Below are 14,175 nucleotides of genomic sequence, written 5' to 3' on the forward strand. Positions count from 1 at the left end.
GGAGCCAGGAGTGGCCTGGCTGCAGTGACGGAGGGAGAGCCAGCTAGAACACCATACAGAGTGGCCTTCCTGCGGGTGTGCTGCAACCCCATGTTCCCCCCCACCCAGCCTCTCTCCCTCTGAGTCTGAATGTGATGGAGCTGTTGGGGGCAACACAAGGGGCCCACACTCCAACTATCAAGTTTCGGCAGGACCTGGAGGGAAGAGCCCTGACCTCAGAGCCCCAATAAAGTTTGCTTTGCCGGGACCTTGTTTCTGCCATCTGTTCCAGAGGGCCTGTCCTTATTGCTGGCTGCAGTGAGCCCGTGTGCCCAGCAGAGGGAGGCCATGTGCCAGCACACCCCTACCTGGTGGCTGGCCCGCCACCTGGACTGAGGCTGAGGCACCCAGCCAGCCAGCTGGGCTCTGTTCTGTTCTTTCATCTCCCTCTCATGTCCTCAAACTCCCACCCATTCCAACCCCCCCAGCTTTGGGACAAAAAACCAAGGGTCTCAACCCCCTGCACAGCTTCAACTTTGTGCCCTTGTCCTGAGGGAGGGAGCTCCAGACATTGTGGGTCTTCCTGTGTCCACACTCCCTTCTGGCTGGTTTTCCAGGTAGAGAGTCAGAAGGCTAGAGCTGCCTGCCCCCCACTGGGAAGGGCCTTAGCTCCTGTCAGACTAGCCTGGGGATCTTCTCTCCTGGCCCTAATCACGTGTTCATTATCAAATGCACAGACCAGGACATCTATTGGAACCTCGGATCAATGCTAATGCTGCTCTCCCAGGCTTGCCTCTCCTGTTCAGGGTGAGCTCCTGTTCATTTGTGTGAAGATCTGTGTCAAGCAGGAGCCCAGAGGCCTGGACCTTCAAGGAAGCCCTCCCAGACAGGGCAGATGAGGCAGGCCTTGCAGAAGCTATTGAGGGTCTCTTACAGGGGTGGACAGGTAAACACTTTTAACTCTCATGCGAGGGTTCACCCAGGGCAATTCTCAGAGCCATGGGAACAGGGCTCAACAAATTGTTAGGGTAAGGCAATAGGGGATTGGCAAGGGGATGAATGACCCATTGGGTGGCTCTGGGCTCCTGCCCTCTCCCAGGCCTGCACAGCCACTTTGGAGCCTGGCTCACCCATTGTGACACACAGATAGCCTCCCACTGGAGGTTATAGTTGCAGGGCCTCCACTGGGCTTCTCCCTGGCCCTCCTCTACACCCCCAGTGGCCAAACCTAAAGTGGGCCAATGGGGAAATGGCCCTGTCCTCTCTCCAGGATCCCTAGGCATGGGTCCCAGAAGGTTGGAGGTCTTTGAATGCCTGCACGGGAAGGTCAGCAACTAGGCTTGCATGTTCCTGTTCAGCTTCAGTTTCTTTTAATGCCAGAAGAGACTGAGAATGGTAGCTTAGCATTCTTGCTGCTTGCTTTCTACATCCCAGGAGACAGATGTGGGCACCGTCCCACCCTCGAGCAAATGAGAATGAGCCACTGACCTCAGGTCACCCAGAGAGCGACAAGGCACATGGGTTCACATCAGGCTCCAGGTGGGCAGCGACCATTTACCATGGCCTCATGCCACAGTGACACAGGGTAAACAAGACAAATTCTTCACCTTCAAGCCACCTACAGTCTAGTGGAAACACAAAAGCCAACAGCAAAATTTCAGTTACTGTCAAGTGCTTTGGAGGAAGTGAGACAGCACTTCTCCAGCCTGGAATTAGCCTATTAGGAGATCAGAGAAAGCCCCTCAAAGGAGAAGACTGACAAGAAGAGGGTGGCAGGCTCCATGAGTAGCTGGCAGAAGGACACTCCCAGGAGCAGGAACCGAGCAATGCAATGTGCCTCAGGCAGAGCAAGCAGAAAGAGAGAGGGTTAGCAGGATTTTGGTAATAACATGCTGGAAGCTAGGTGCTGAGCGCCTTCTGGGACTCACTCCATAAAGCCCCATTTCTCAGACCTGGAAAACGAGGCACAGAGAGGTGAAACAACTTGCCCCCAAGGCCACAGAGCTAGTGGCAGAGGCAGGGTTCACCACCAGGTTGTCTGGACCCACAGCTCTTATCTTGAACCACTCTGAAATGACTGAGAGAGACGGACAGCACAGCAGCCAGAGTCCTACAAAGTCTCATAAACTGAAAATAATAGTTAAGAATAAGGTCCACGGTGTAACCCGCACCTTGGGAGGGGCAGCCCCCAGCCAGTTATAGCAAAGCACAGATGCACACAGATACTTCTTCCCTTCACCTCACCCAGGCAAGTGCCCCAGCAGCCTAGCTCAGCCATAGCTCTGTACATAAGGGCACGCAACAGCTAAGCCGTTCCTGACTTGATGTCCAAATGCTGGCAGGCAGTGGGGATCAAACAGCAAGGATAGTAGGTGCTCCAAATTTTAAGAGTCCATTGCCTTTTGCCCTGCCCCAGCCCTTCTGCTTTCCAACAGGAAAATGGTGGGCTGGGGTTTGTAGCAGGTGGTGACAAGTGGCAGGTCCGCAGGTGGGCTCAGTGTCTGCACCAGCTGGGCTGTTAGAAGGAGCAGGCGTGAGACGCCTCAGTTGGGGGGTGTTGAACTTGGCACTAGGGGGTGGGGATTAACCAACCAGCCCAGGCTACTTCTCACTTCCTTTATCACCTCCTGCCACCTCCCCCTATAAATGTTAATGAACCCTACTATTCTCCCTCCCTCTCCTCTAGTCAAGGGAGTCAAAGTTTAGGTCAACCGAGTCTGGACCATATAAGAAGGTCTGTGCCCCTCGTTTCCATTCTTGTGGCACTTGATACTTTTCATGGAGTGTCCATCTCAGTTGATACTCATGGTGGCAATTTTGACAGCAGTGATAATAACCATTTCCTTTTTACAAATTAGGAAGCTGAGACCAAAAAAGTGAAGGGACTTGCCATAGGTCGTAGAGGCCAGGGAACGGGGATAAAATCCATGGAACACTCTTCATGCTGCCTCCCCTCTTGGAGCCCAGCACTGGCCTTCCCATGGGGATAAAAGCGCAAGCTGAGTCAGAAAGGCAGGCCTGCAGGTGCACAATGGGAAGGGACAAGGAGCAGATGTCACACCATGAAACAGGCTATCCAGCCATGCCCCAGAGGCCCCTGGCACCAGCCCCTGGCTGAGCCCCAAGGCCAAGCTTGACTGCTGGCATCTGTTACCATGGAGACCCAGGCCTGGCTGGGGGGCTGGCCACTGACAACAGGCCCCTCCCCCACTGATAGGAACCAGGCACTCAGGCTCAGAGGCCTGGAGTCCAGACCTCACTAGATGGGGCTCCCGCATCTACCTCCTTATTTCATTCCACCCCCCCAGCTCACCCATCCACCCCAGAACCTCAAGCCTGAGCTATCTCCTTCATGCATCTGCTCTTACCTGTCATCCCAGGACTGAAAGTGGGAGGAGGTAGCCTTTAGTACCCCACCTGGGAGCTAGTTGTTGGTGGAGATGTGGGTGAGGTCAAAGGCCCGCCAAGAATAGAGCCAGAGCCAGCACCAGTTCCAGAAGTAGATTTGGGGATTTCTGCAGAAGAGGCAGAGTTCAAATCGAGACCCCAAACAGAACAAATATGGAAGATGGAAATGATCAGGAGCATCAGCCTGAGCAAAGCAGAGCTGTGGGACGGTCTAGGGCATGCTCGGACAACGACGAGCACTGGATTGGGAGTCTGGGCACCTGGCACCTTGTCTGAGTTGTGCCATTGACTAACTAGCTGTGAGACCCTCGCTGGGCCTCATCAGTGAGTGAGGAGGCTGGACCAGATGAAGAATCTCTAAGACCCCTTCCAGTTTTGACATCCCTTCTATTTGATTCCAAGCCTGGACTCTGCCAGTTACAGGGAGCTACCCCTGCACTCTCCAGACCAGCTCAGGTTCAGCAGGACCTTGAGTCCCAGTGGCCCGAGGGGTGGGGGATGGGGCTAGGAGCCCAAAAGCTGGAGGTGGCCAGGAGGTAGCCTTGGGGCTTGTCTGGGGGAGGGGGGAGGGGTGGCAGACAACTTTGTGGATTGATCTAGCTCTGGAAGGTGAGGAGACTTGGAGGTGAGAGTTTCGCCCTCCTGCTCATCTCTTTAGGTAAATACATCCACATCCAGCATTTCCCTTTCTCTTTCCATCCTGGAGGCACTGAGACCTCCAGGGAGCCCAGAGCTGAGGTGCGAGCTCCGCTCCCTACACAGAAGACTTCCCTCAGAGATCCCTCTAAGCACATGCCCCCTTCCACAGCCACCATCACCCACCTTCTGTAGGGAAGGAACCATTAGAGTCCCTGGTCACCTAGCTTCTGGGACCTTAGATACTGCAGCCCGGAGGGCATGGACACAGTGGCAAGGCTCCAGACATGATCCATGTGGACCTTAGGAACCTAGTTCTGCCATTCACTGGCTGGGCCATTCTGAGCTAACTATCCCCCATGCCCCCCCCCCCGACCCCTGTCCCGTGTGCTTTAGTGTCCTCTGCACAGGGGTCCTAGAATGGGGTCCTGCCTGCACAGTACAGAGCAAGGTGGGACCAGAGGCCATGTGAAGAGGTTGGTGGGCACAGGGAGGGAGGAGGCCCTAGGGATGGCTGCTGCCCTAGAGAGGAGGGTGAGTGAGGCCCAGAATATATGACACACTTGACGTCTGCTAAGCCCAGTTATCTCCTTTGGTCTGCCGGCATCCTGAGGCACTACTGCCCCCATCTCTCAGACAAAACTGCCGAGGCCCAGAGGAAAGTAGCTTGTGCCAGTGCACCAGCTCCTCTGAGTCTGTCTCTTCCCGGATGTCAGGCCAGCTCTCAAGATTCCATCGCGTCCTCCTCCCACAGCTGCACCTTCCTCCCCCTCCCTGACCCCCAACCTGCAGCACCCACTATTTGCTGCCATCGGGACAGCCCTAACACCTCCATCCCGGTGGCCAGACAGCAGAGAGGGGGAGCAAGGGGTGACAGAGGCAGGGGAAGCAACCGCTCCTAGCCAAGCCCACCGCCTGCCCCCTGGAGGGAGGCTCCTCCTTTTAAGGCTGCTTCTGGGAATTTCCACCCCCGGAGCCAGACTCAGCAACCCCTGGCCCTGAATGATACCTGCGCTCACCCTTGGGGAGGTGGGGCACCAAACCTGAGGGCAGGAGGAGCTGACCCTGGGAGGGGAGGAGGGACCCTCTAGTCCAGGTCTGAGGGTCACGAAAAACGTGGGAGACTACAGGGGCCAGCCTCCTTATCAAGAAGGCTCCACAGCTCCATCCTCTGTGCTCGGGTAGCCCAGCAAGAGGCTGGCAGACCCCGCCAGCCAGCGGCTGCTTTGCTGTCTCACTGGCCAGGAAGGTGGACACCTCACACCTCAGTCTCCCAATTACGCCCTCCTCCCCCATTCCTTCTCCCCTCCCTTCTCTCTCCTCCTCCTCCTCCCCTCTCTCTCCTCCTCTCCCCCCTGAAAACCTGTGGCTTGAAGAGACCTTGGCTTCTCTGGGACTCTACCCCTGGGGACTGCCCATATCTGCTCCTGAGTTTGGGGGCAGGAGGGCAACCGCCCCAAGAAATCTCTCCGGCGATGGGAGCCACCCGCCTGCTGCCCAACCTCACTCTGTAAGTGCACTGCCTCTCTGAACTGAAGTTTTGTTGCCATTTGCAGCCTGGGGCAGACCTAATCTTACCGGGAATCCCACACAGAGGGGCAGGAGGTGGGGGGGGGTGGGCTCTGCCTTCTCACCCTGGGTTGGCTGCTGGCACCCACACCAGGGTCTGCCTTGTCTTCTCACACAGGTGCTTGCAGCTACTGATTCTCTGCTGTCAAACTCAGGTAGGCGGGTGCCCCCCACTAGCTTTTCTCCATCTCTCCCACCCCACCCAACTGGGGGGGGGGTAGCTTCCTTTCGGTGGACAGAGGCAGGTTCTGGCCTCTCCCTGGATCCAGATGGTTTTTGAGGGTGGGGGCTGGTGTCAGCCTCTGGAGGTGTATAGAAGGGGCTATGGCAGATTTGGGGATTGACTAAGGTCTTTATCTGTCCTCCCTCCATGACCCTCTCTACATGTCCTGAGGTCTCTGCTTTTCTCTCCATCTGGCCCCCCTCAAGTGTTCCCCTCAAGGCTAAATGCATGGGGCAACCCAGTCTTGAGGGATGGAGTCTGGAGTGGTAGGAAGAGGGCTGAGGTGATGGCTCAGGTGAGGCTTGTACTTGGAGGTACCTGAAAAGACAGGTTTTCATGCAAAACCAGTTGTGTATTCCACTTACTACCCCACTCTCACCACCATAGATGTCCTGGGGAATCACCGTCCTGGGGGATAGCCCCAGTCAGGGCGGGGTGACTCCTTACCTACAGGGCAATGAGGTCAAGCCCCAAGGGGTTTGTTTGGGACAAGATTCAGGGTTTGCATCTCCACACTCCCCCCACCCCATGTTAGCCCCCCCATGCACACCCCCACCCCAAGCCTCAGCCCCCTGTGCGAGGCTCGGTCCCTTTTTGTGATCCTCCATAAAAGTGCAGCTATTAAAATGCACTGGTCCAGAACCGCTCTGGGGAGAGATCGCTTGGCTTTCCCAGGCCAGAGGCCCGCTTCTCTTCATATCCAGTGGGGACTTTTTTTGAAGGTAAATGCCTTTTCTCTGGGAGAGGGAAAGGGGCTGCCTTTGAAGCAGTGGGGGGGTGGGAGAGAGAGAGAGACAACTCCCCCCCCTTTTCCTTCCCCCTTTTGCTCTAGCCCCCCGTTCCAGGCCTTTTGCTTCACACATCCAGGGAGAGCAAGAAGAAAGCCCCCAGCCTGGCCGGGAGGGGGCTGGGGGTGGGCCCAACCTGTTCTGGAAGGGGAATTAGCACAATGGTGAGGCTGGCCGGGGCGTTTATGGCCTGGCTGAGGCCCCATTCAGGACTCAGGGAAGGTGGCAAAGCTGTCCTTTCCCCCTTGAAGTGCCCCCTCGCCCCCCTTGGAGGGGGGGCCGGCAGGCCGGACCATAGCCATGCTTGAGGGGCCGTCTGACAAGCAGCTGTCTGCAGCAGTGGAAGGGGAGGTCCCCCCGCAGCGGGAACATGAAAGGGACAGGCCAGGTCCCGCGGGGAGAGCGACTTGTGGGTTGTGGGCTGTGGGGGGGGCGTGGGGCTGCTTTTGTGCAGGGCCTGAAGGGGGACAAGGAGAGGAGGGGGCTTCAGGGGGGCCTCTCTGCTCCTGACCTGGAACAGACAGCCAGAAGGAGGCTGCCCGCCAAGAGGGGCGGAGGGCCTGAACCTGGGCCAGGAGATGGGGGCTGGGGATAGGCTGGACCCCACCGAGGGTCCTGGCCCAGCCAGACCCCACCCCCTGGCAGGAAGGGAGGCCCTCACCCCAAATGCTGGCCTCAGGTTTTTCTGGGGTGGGGTGCAGGGTGCACTTTGCTGCTTTGAGTTTCCAGACCCTGCTCTCATAGGCAATGGGGGGGGGGGTGCTCCTTGTGGCGCTCCTGGCCTGTGGCCTAGCTGGAGTCGGAAATGAGCAGTGACACACATGAAGGGTTAACCCTGAGCAGGTTACAGGGTCAGCCTGTAGCCGCTCCCTCACCGCCCCCTTCCTCAAAGCTGATCCTTCCTGCTCCTCCCTCTACCAGAGAATGGCCCCTAACAGATGCTGATCTGGGTCGAGGTCTGTCTAGGTGGTTTCTACGGGGCCTGGGATAAAGGTGGCCTTAGGGATCTGGGGTACAAAAGTCTGTTCCAGCACAGGCCAGTAGGATATGGGTGGGGAGAGAAACATTTTAGCCTAGGGTTGAGGCTGTCACCAGCAGCTGAGAAATGTCATCTGGTTTGCACCTTCCTGGAGACAGAGGACAGGAAGGGGTCTGTTTTTCTCCCACTCAGTGTTGCAGATAGGTGAGACAGGCCAGAAGAAGGTAATCGTCCTGGCTTTGCACCATGCATGGGTAGAACCTGGTTAGCGGGCAGGCAACAGTATTGCCCCTACTGGCCACGAGCCTCTGTTACATTGTGACACAGGCAGGCGGCTCTCAGGAGAGCCTGGGCCACCACTGATAGCTCCTCTCGCTGCTGCAGCCTCCATCTCCCTTGCCAAGGAGGCACCTCACCCCTACTGGCGGGAGGAACACTGACCAAAAGGGGGACAGGGTTCTCTGAGGGTCCTGAGCACCCAGAGGGAAAGGCAGGGGAGATGGGCAGGAGCTCAGGATTCCACAGTTAGCGCTGAAGAGAAATGCTTACAGGGGCATTACAGGAGCCTAAACAAAAGGTCTTAGAGCCTCCATAATGCTCTCTGGTAAGCCTAACAGACCAGCTTCTGTATGCACATGTATGTATATGCCTGTGCATGTGTGTGTGCCTGGGGTAGGATCCTTCAAGGCCAGTGGGGAGGATGAAGGAAAAATCTGGTTATCCTGGCTAATGGAGCCAAGACCCTGGCATTCTGGAGAAGGGACAAGCTCCAGTCCTAGAGGCAGGACAGCACTTCTGTCTCTAATCAGCTGGGTCACCCAGGGCACCTCTTTGACATTGGAATTGGGTACCATAACTGTGAAGGTTCTGTCTAGCAACCAGAGTCATGATTCCAGATCTGCACTGCATCACCAAGGGTCCCCCAAGCCTGTGCAGCCACCAGTTCTCTGCTCCAGGGCAGATGGGGAGCCAAGAGGTCATGACTGGCTCATCCGCTGGCCTGGAAAGACCATGGCCATATGCACCCTTCACCCTGCACCTCTGCTTCCCAGGACAAACGGCCTGGCCCCCTCACACTCACCTCCACACCCCTCTCCCTTGGATGGACCAGTGGTGGTGTCACCCAAAGCAAATTGACACTATTTTTCCCTTGGTAACCGCAAAGGGGGAGAATCACCCGTCTCCTAATTTTAACCAGTACGTGAGGGACCAGGGTGCCATGACTGACCAGCTGAGCAGGCGGCAGATCCGTGAGTACCAGCTCTACAGCCGGACCAGTGGCAAGCACGTGCAGGTCACCGGGCGTCGCATCTCTGCCACCGCGGAGGACGGCAACAAGTTTGGTGAGACCCAGCCCTCACCAGAGGCCACTCACACTGCTGGCTGGCCTAACCTGGTCCATCCCCAGATCCTGTGCCAGGGCAGGGGCCACAGTGGGAGAACAGGGAGAAGCCTCTTGGAGTAGGGCCTCTCGGTGCCCCCCCACCCAAGTGTGGAGGTCAGGCTGGTTGGGGGGCCTCCTGCCATACCTGAGCCGGCAACCCCAATGGACGGAGGTCTTTCTCCCCCTCCCCCCATCATAGCCAAACTCATAGTGGAGACAGACACGTTTGGAAGCCGTGTGCGCATCAAGGGTGCTGAGAGCGAGAAATACATCTGTATGAACAAGAGGGGCAAGCTCATCGGAAAGGTGAGAACTGGAAGGAGGGGGAGTGGATGAAGGAATCAATGTTACTGTGTGCCCCACAGCACCCCCTACTCCCCTCTACTAAGCCCAAGCCATGACTGACTACGCACACACCCCAACACTAGGCCACTCTGGTTTCTCCATTTAAATGAGTCCCTGTGGGGTCAAGAAGCCCTCTGAGGACCCTTACTGACCCATAAGGATCTTCAGCTCTGATTTATGAGGTATTTCCCCAACATCAAGGAGTCAGAATTTTAGCACTTACATGATATTACAGTCCCTATGTTGAGGCTTAAGCGCTGATCAGGGTTGAGAGTTGACATTCATACAAGGCCACTAGTTTCCCCAAGGTCAGTGGGGTCCACAGGATCCAACTAGCAAGATGCACACTAACTGCCTGCTAGCGTAACCACCCTGCAGGGGCAGTTCCAGCACTGTTGGGTAGGAGAAGTCCACTTCCCTTAACATTTGTCAATCCTGGCTTCCAGTTCTGGCTGTTCTCACCAACTATTTGCTTACCTTGGTTAAGCCTCAGGCTTCTTGTCTATAAAAATGGGCATAGTGTCAAGGTTATCTATTGGGTCAAATGGGTGGTGGGGTGGCTCCTGACATAGTCTGGTATTCTGTAAACATTTGCCCCTTGTTTTCATCAAAGACTGTTGCCTCCTTTTCCTCCACCCAGCAGCACCATTGGCCCAGACTGAGGAGTGTGCTCGTGTACAGAGTGCCCACTGGGTATGCGCTGAACTGCATAATAATCTTGATCTTTATGCCACATCTGGGGAAACAGGCTCTGCATGGCTAAATACCTTGCTCAAGGTGTACAACTTCCAAATGACCAGGCTGTATTTAAGTTCAGACCTGACTCCAAGCAAAGCTTGCTCCTTTCTCCCACTTCTGCCTCTCACCAGGCAGAAATCCTTGGGCACACGGCTCCTGTCATTCCTTCCTCAGTCCCACAAAATAGGCCCCAAAGGCAAGGAAGGCAGAAAGTTGGGTGGACAAACTCGCCTCCTCTTGTTCCTTCCCTCCTCCCCGCAGCCCAGTGGGAAGAGCAAAGACTGCGTGTTCACAGAGATAGTGCTGGAGAACAACTACACGGCCTTCCAGAATGCCCGGCACGAGGGCTGGTTCATGGCCTTCACCAGGCAGGGTCGGCCCCGCCAGGCTTCCCGCAGCCGCCAGAACCAGCGAGAGGCTCACTTCATCAAGCGCCTCTACCAGGGCCAGTTGCCCTTCCCCAACCACGCTGAAAGGCAGAAGCAGTTTGAGTTTGTGGGCTCAGCCCCCACCCGCCGGACCAAGCGTACTCGGAGGCCACAGCCCCTGACGTAGTCAGGGACACTGGGGGCAGCTGCCCCTCACCAGCCTTCCCATCCCCTTCCCTTCCTAATCCCAAGACTGGGCTGGGGCGGAGGGAGGGGAGTCAGAGCCCCCAAGGAGGAAGGACCCTGAGGAACTACAAGCGTCAGAGCCTCAAGCCAGAAAGGGGACAGGACTGCCACATAGCAGGGCTGGGCGTCAGGGCAGCTGCCCCAGACCCAACAATGGAATAGGCCCCGGGGGGGAGGGGGGATGGCAGACCCCCAGGAGAGGAACTGTAGTGTTACCCTGGACTCAGGCTCCCTGAAACAGGCGAAAAGGGCAGCAGGTTCAAAGCCTTGCAGACACTGTCTGGAGCTGGCTCTCTTTAAATTCTCCCCAAATCTTCTTCAGTCTGCCCCCAGCCTCCAGTTTCCTCCTGGCCAGACTGTAGGAAGGGACTTTTGTGTTTATTTCAGGAAAAAAGAAAAAAAAAGAGGGTTGGCCATTCTTCACATTCCACTACCCAGGCCTGCACCCCCATCCCCGACTTCGAGCCCCAGAATAAAACCATTTTCCTGCAAACGGGTTATCTAAAGGCGGGGTGGAGGGATCCACTACCAAACGGCATTGGTAACAAAGTCTCCTCTCGGAGAGGCGCCCGGGGGAGCCGTGGAAGCCAAGTGCCCCGGCCCGGGCGTGGCCCAGCAGGTGGAGGGGGAGCGCGCGCGCGCGCGCGTGGGGGGCGGCGGGCAGTGCCGCCTGGAGGGAAAGCGGGGTGTGGGTGGCCCAGGAAGGCCCCGCACCTCCGCCCCACGCGAGGCCGGCGGCCCGGGGCGGGCGCAGGCCCCGGGACCGGCGGGCGCGCCCCTCCCTCCGCGCGGGCTCCGGTTTCCTGGCTGGCACTGCGTGTCCCGTGCTACCTGTTGGGGCGAACCAAACCCAACCCTGGGGCCGGCGAGCGGCCGGGGCCGGGGCAGCAGGCCCGAGCGCCCGCGGAGGAGCGGGCAGGCGCGGCGCCCGGGCGGCCCGCGGACTCTGCAGCCTCTTCGCCGGTAGCCAGATTGCTTTTTTCCGGTGAGGAGGGGGGATGGGGGAGGAGGGCTCAGCCGAGCGGAAGGGGGAGAGAGGGCGAGAATGCGTCCCCTTGTTCCCCAGGCCCCTGCGGGGGGCGGAGGCGGGGGCCACACCTGAGGGGAAGATGCAATTAGAGGCGGCGGGCTGGGCCGCGCGGCCCCGGGGGGAGGGGTGGCCGCAGCGGGAGGGAGGGGGGAGGGCGCTCCCACCCCCAGCCGGAGCTTCTCGGGTGGGCTTTCCCAGACGCCTCCAGGTGTGCTTTAGGGGAGTGGAACTAAGAGCCATAAAACACGCCTCTTTCCTCCTTTTCGCCGGCGTGTAATCTTGTTGAGGGGGAGGCCCTTCCAGCACGTCTCCCAGCGCAAGCCCGCTCTTCCGTTGATGGACCCCCCCCCCCCCCCCCCCCCCCCCCCCCTCTCCCTCCCCTCCTTTTTTTCGGGTTTTTTGGGGGGGATGATGGTTGTCGGAGGGGGGCCCCCCCCCCCCCCCCCGCCCAGCCTCAGTTTCTCCTTCCTCTTCTTTCTGGGAAATTGTTGGAGGGAAATATTACGGAGAGAGAGGGAAAAGGATGAGAGACATCCCTTCTCCCCACTTCTCCCAAGAATGGCCCAAAAATAAGGTCCGAATGGGCAATTGGGGAGGAGCCTGGTTTAGTCATAATGGGAGGTGAGTGAAGCAGCCGTCCAAGGCGGTGGGGGCCAGGGGTCCACCCCGCCTCTCCTTTGGTGAGGACTAGAGAGGTCTGACGCCCCCAGCTCTGGGCAATTTAGAAGGCAACAGCCAAGAGGGAGGTCTCTCAGGCCCCAGGACAGACATTCTCCCTCCAGCTTGTCATAATTGCTTTGCACCAGGTTGCTTTTTTCTCTCCCCCCTTCTAATCACAAAGAGCCTTAATCCTGGTGAAGACTGCGGGAGACGTGTTGGGGGTCGTTTTCTGGGAGGGGGGCGGTGTAGGGAGGGTGGTCTGGAGGCACAGCTGATAACTGGCGAGTTCAATGGGATTTTAAACACAGAGGCAACGCCCAGCAATTACCTGAGGACAAAGGGTTGGGGCCCCCAGGTGTGGAGGTCTGGACTTGGGGGGCAGGGGCAGGGGGCTGAGAAGGAGGTGTGTTGGGGAGGGGGAGCTCTTACAATCCCTCTGATTTCCGCAGGAATTTGAGACATTCTTTAAAACTCTAGACTGCCTCCCCCCAGCCCGGCTCTCAGACCCACCCCACCCTCCCTGGCTCGGGTTAGAGACAGCTTCAAAGGTGGACTGGGCCCTTTGTCTTGCCTCTGCTTTCTTCTCTGCCTTTCTCCGGCCCCTCCCTCCCTCTCTTTGACCTCCCCAGCACAGACGGCCTCTGGGGGCCGGCTCCAGAAAGCCCTCACTGTTTCCTTTCTTGCTTTTTGAGGTGAGACCTGGTGGGGAGGGCCTGAGACAGGGAGGAGTGAGGGAGGAAGGCAGCTCTGGAGGCCTGTGCCATCCCTGAGTGTCTTGCCCTTCCCCAAGCACCAAGCCTGGCAAGTCTTGGGTCTCTGGTTTGGCTCTCTGAACCTTCTCCCCACACCTTTTAGTGCCTCTGCCAAGTCCAGGCTCCATACCTAGGGGGCCTTGTCATATCTAGTGAAATCTATTCCAGCTGATTCCATCTGGTCTGGGGGTGAGTTCAAAGATGCTAAAAGGAAGAAGCCAAAGGAATAGATCTGATAATGGGGTCTCAAGGGATTTAACATGTGGAAAGGGGGGTTGGGGGAGAAGACTTCCCAGAGGACCACAGACTACCCCTGGCTGCTTCTGTGTGCCGTAAGGTTCTAAGCAAGTGTGTGGGTGGGGGTGGGCAGTGTGGGGGAAGACTTAGGGCAAGATGAGCACATCCATCTCGGGGAGGATGTGACAAAGTGGAGGGAGGCAGGCGGCAGGTGCCTCAGATCCTGTGTTGGTTAGGATTACCAAGACCTCCAGCTAAGAATAGCCTGCATATTGATCTCCCCTCCTCTGTGCTGTCCTCCAACAGCCAGATGGAGCAAAGGGGGACATCCACTCACTTTCTAGTCCTCACAAGCAGGCTACTATTTAAATCACTCTGTTGAGCCCTGTCCCTCATACTTTCAGTGGCCAGTGACCTCCTTGGCTTCAGCCCTGGCTGTCCTCAGCCTCATATCCCTGGACTCTTTGAAGGACCTCCCCCCCACACACACCTTTTTGAAGCTCTTTCCTCCTTCTTCATTCTCTCACTGGGACCCTACTCTTCCTGGCTCCTCTTTAGAGAAACATTCCCTAAGATTTCTGCCTTTCTCTTCTCTCCTTGTTCTTCCTGCTGAGTCTCTCCTAGCAATGCAACATGTCAGCTGTCACCACCTTGCACACCATTGCTTTCTCTCCCACATTTGGGAACTGCACCACTGCCAGGCCTCGCTGGGGTCTGTCTCAGTTACTACAGCAGCTTTCCAAGTCATGTCTCTGCCTCCTGACACCCCCACCTCCTCCAGGACATCACACAGTTTGTTCCCTGGCCCTACCCAACCCTAAACCACAGCTCTG

General features: G+C 57.4%; 2 protein-coding genes across 2 annotated transcripts in view; both read left to right on the top strand.

The window, feature by feature from the left end:
* Positions 1-7,853: 7,853 nt before the first annotated feature.
* On the top strand, positions 7,854-11,127 carry FGF17 (fibroblast growth factor 17). Its single transcript, XM_049631513.1, has 4 exons — positions 7,854-8,186; positions 8,748-8,925; positions 9,166-9,272; positions 10,311-11,127. Exons 2-4 carry the CDS (start codon positions 8,802-8,804, stop codon positions 10,602-10,604), a joined length of 525 nt encoding a protein of 174 aa, XP_049487470.1. The 5' UTR covers positions 7,854-8,186; positions 8,748-8,801; the 3' UTR covers positions 10,605-11,127.
* A 193-nt stretch (positions 11,128-11,320) lies between these two features.
* DMTN (dematin actin binding protein) overlaps positions 11,321-14,175 on the top strand; it is a 28,195-nt gene continuing 25,340 nt past the window's right edge. Inside the window, exon 1 of the mRNA XM_049631514.1 lies at positions 11,321-11,648. The gene's annotated coding sequence lies outside the window, so the exon portion shown is untranslated. The remainder of the gene's footprint in view (positions 11,649-14,175) is intronic.

The sequence above is a fragment of the Panthera uncia genome, chromosome B1, assembly GCF_023721935.1.
Source record: "Panthera uncia isolate 11264 chromosome B1, Puncia_PCG_1.0, whole genome shotgun sequence".
Lineage (NCBI taxonomy): Eukaryota > Metazoa > Chordata > Mammalia > Carnivora > Felidae > Panthera > Panthera uncia.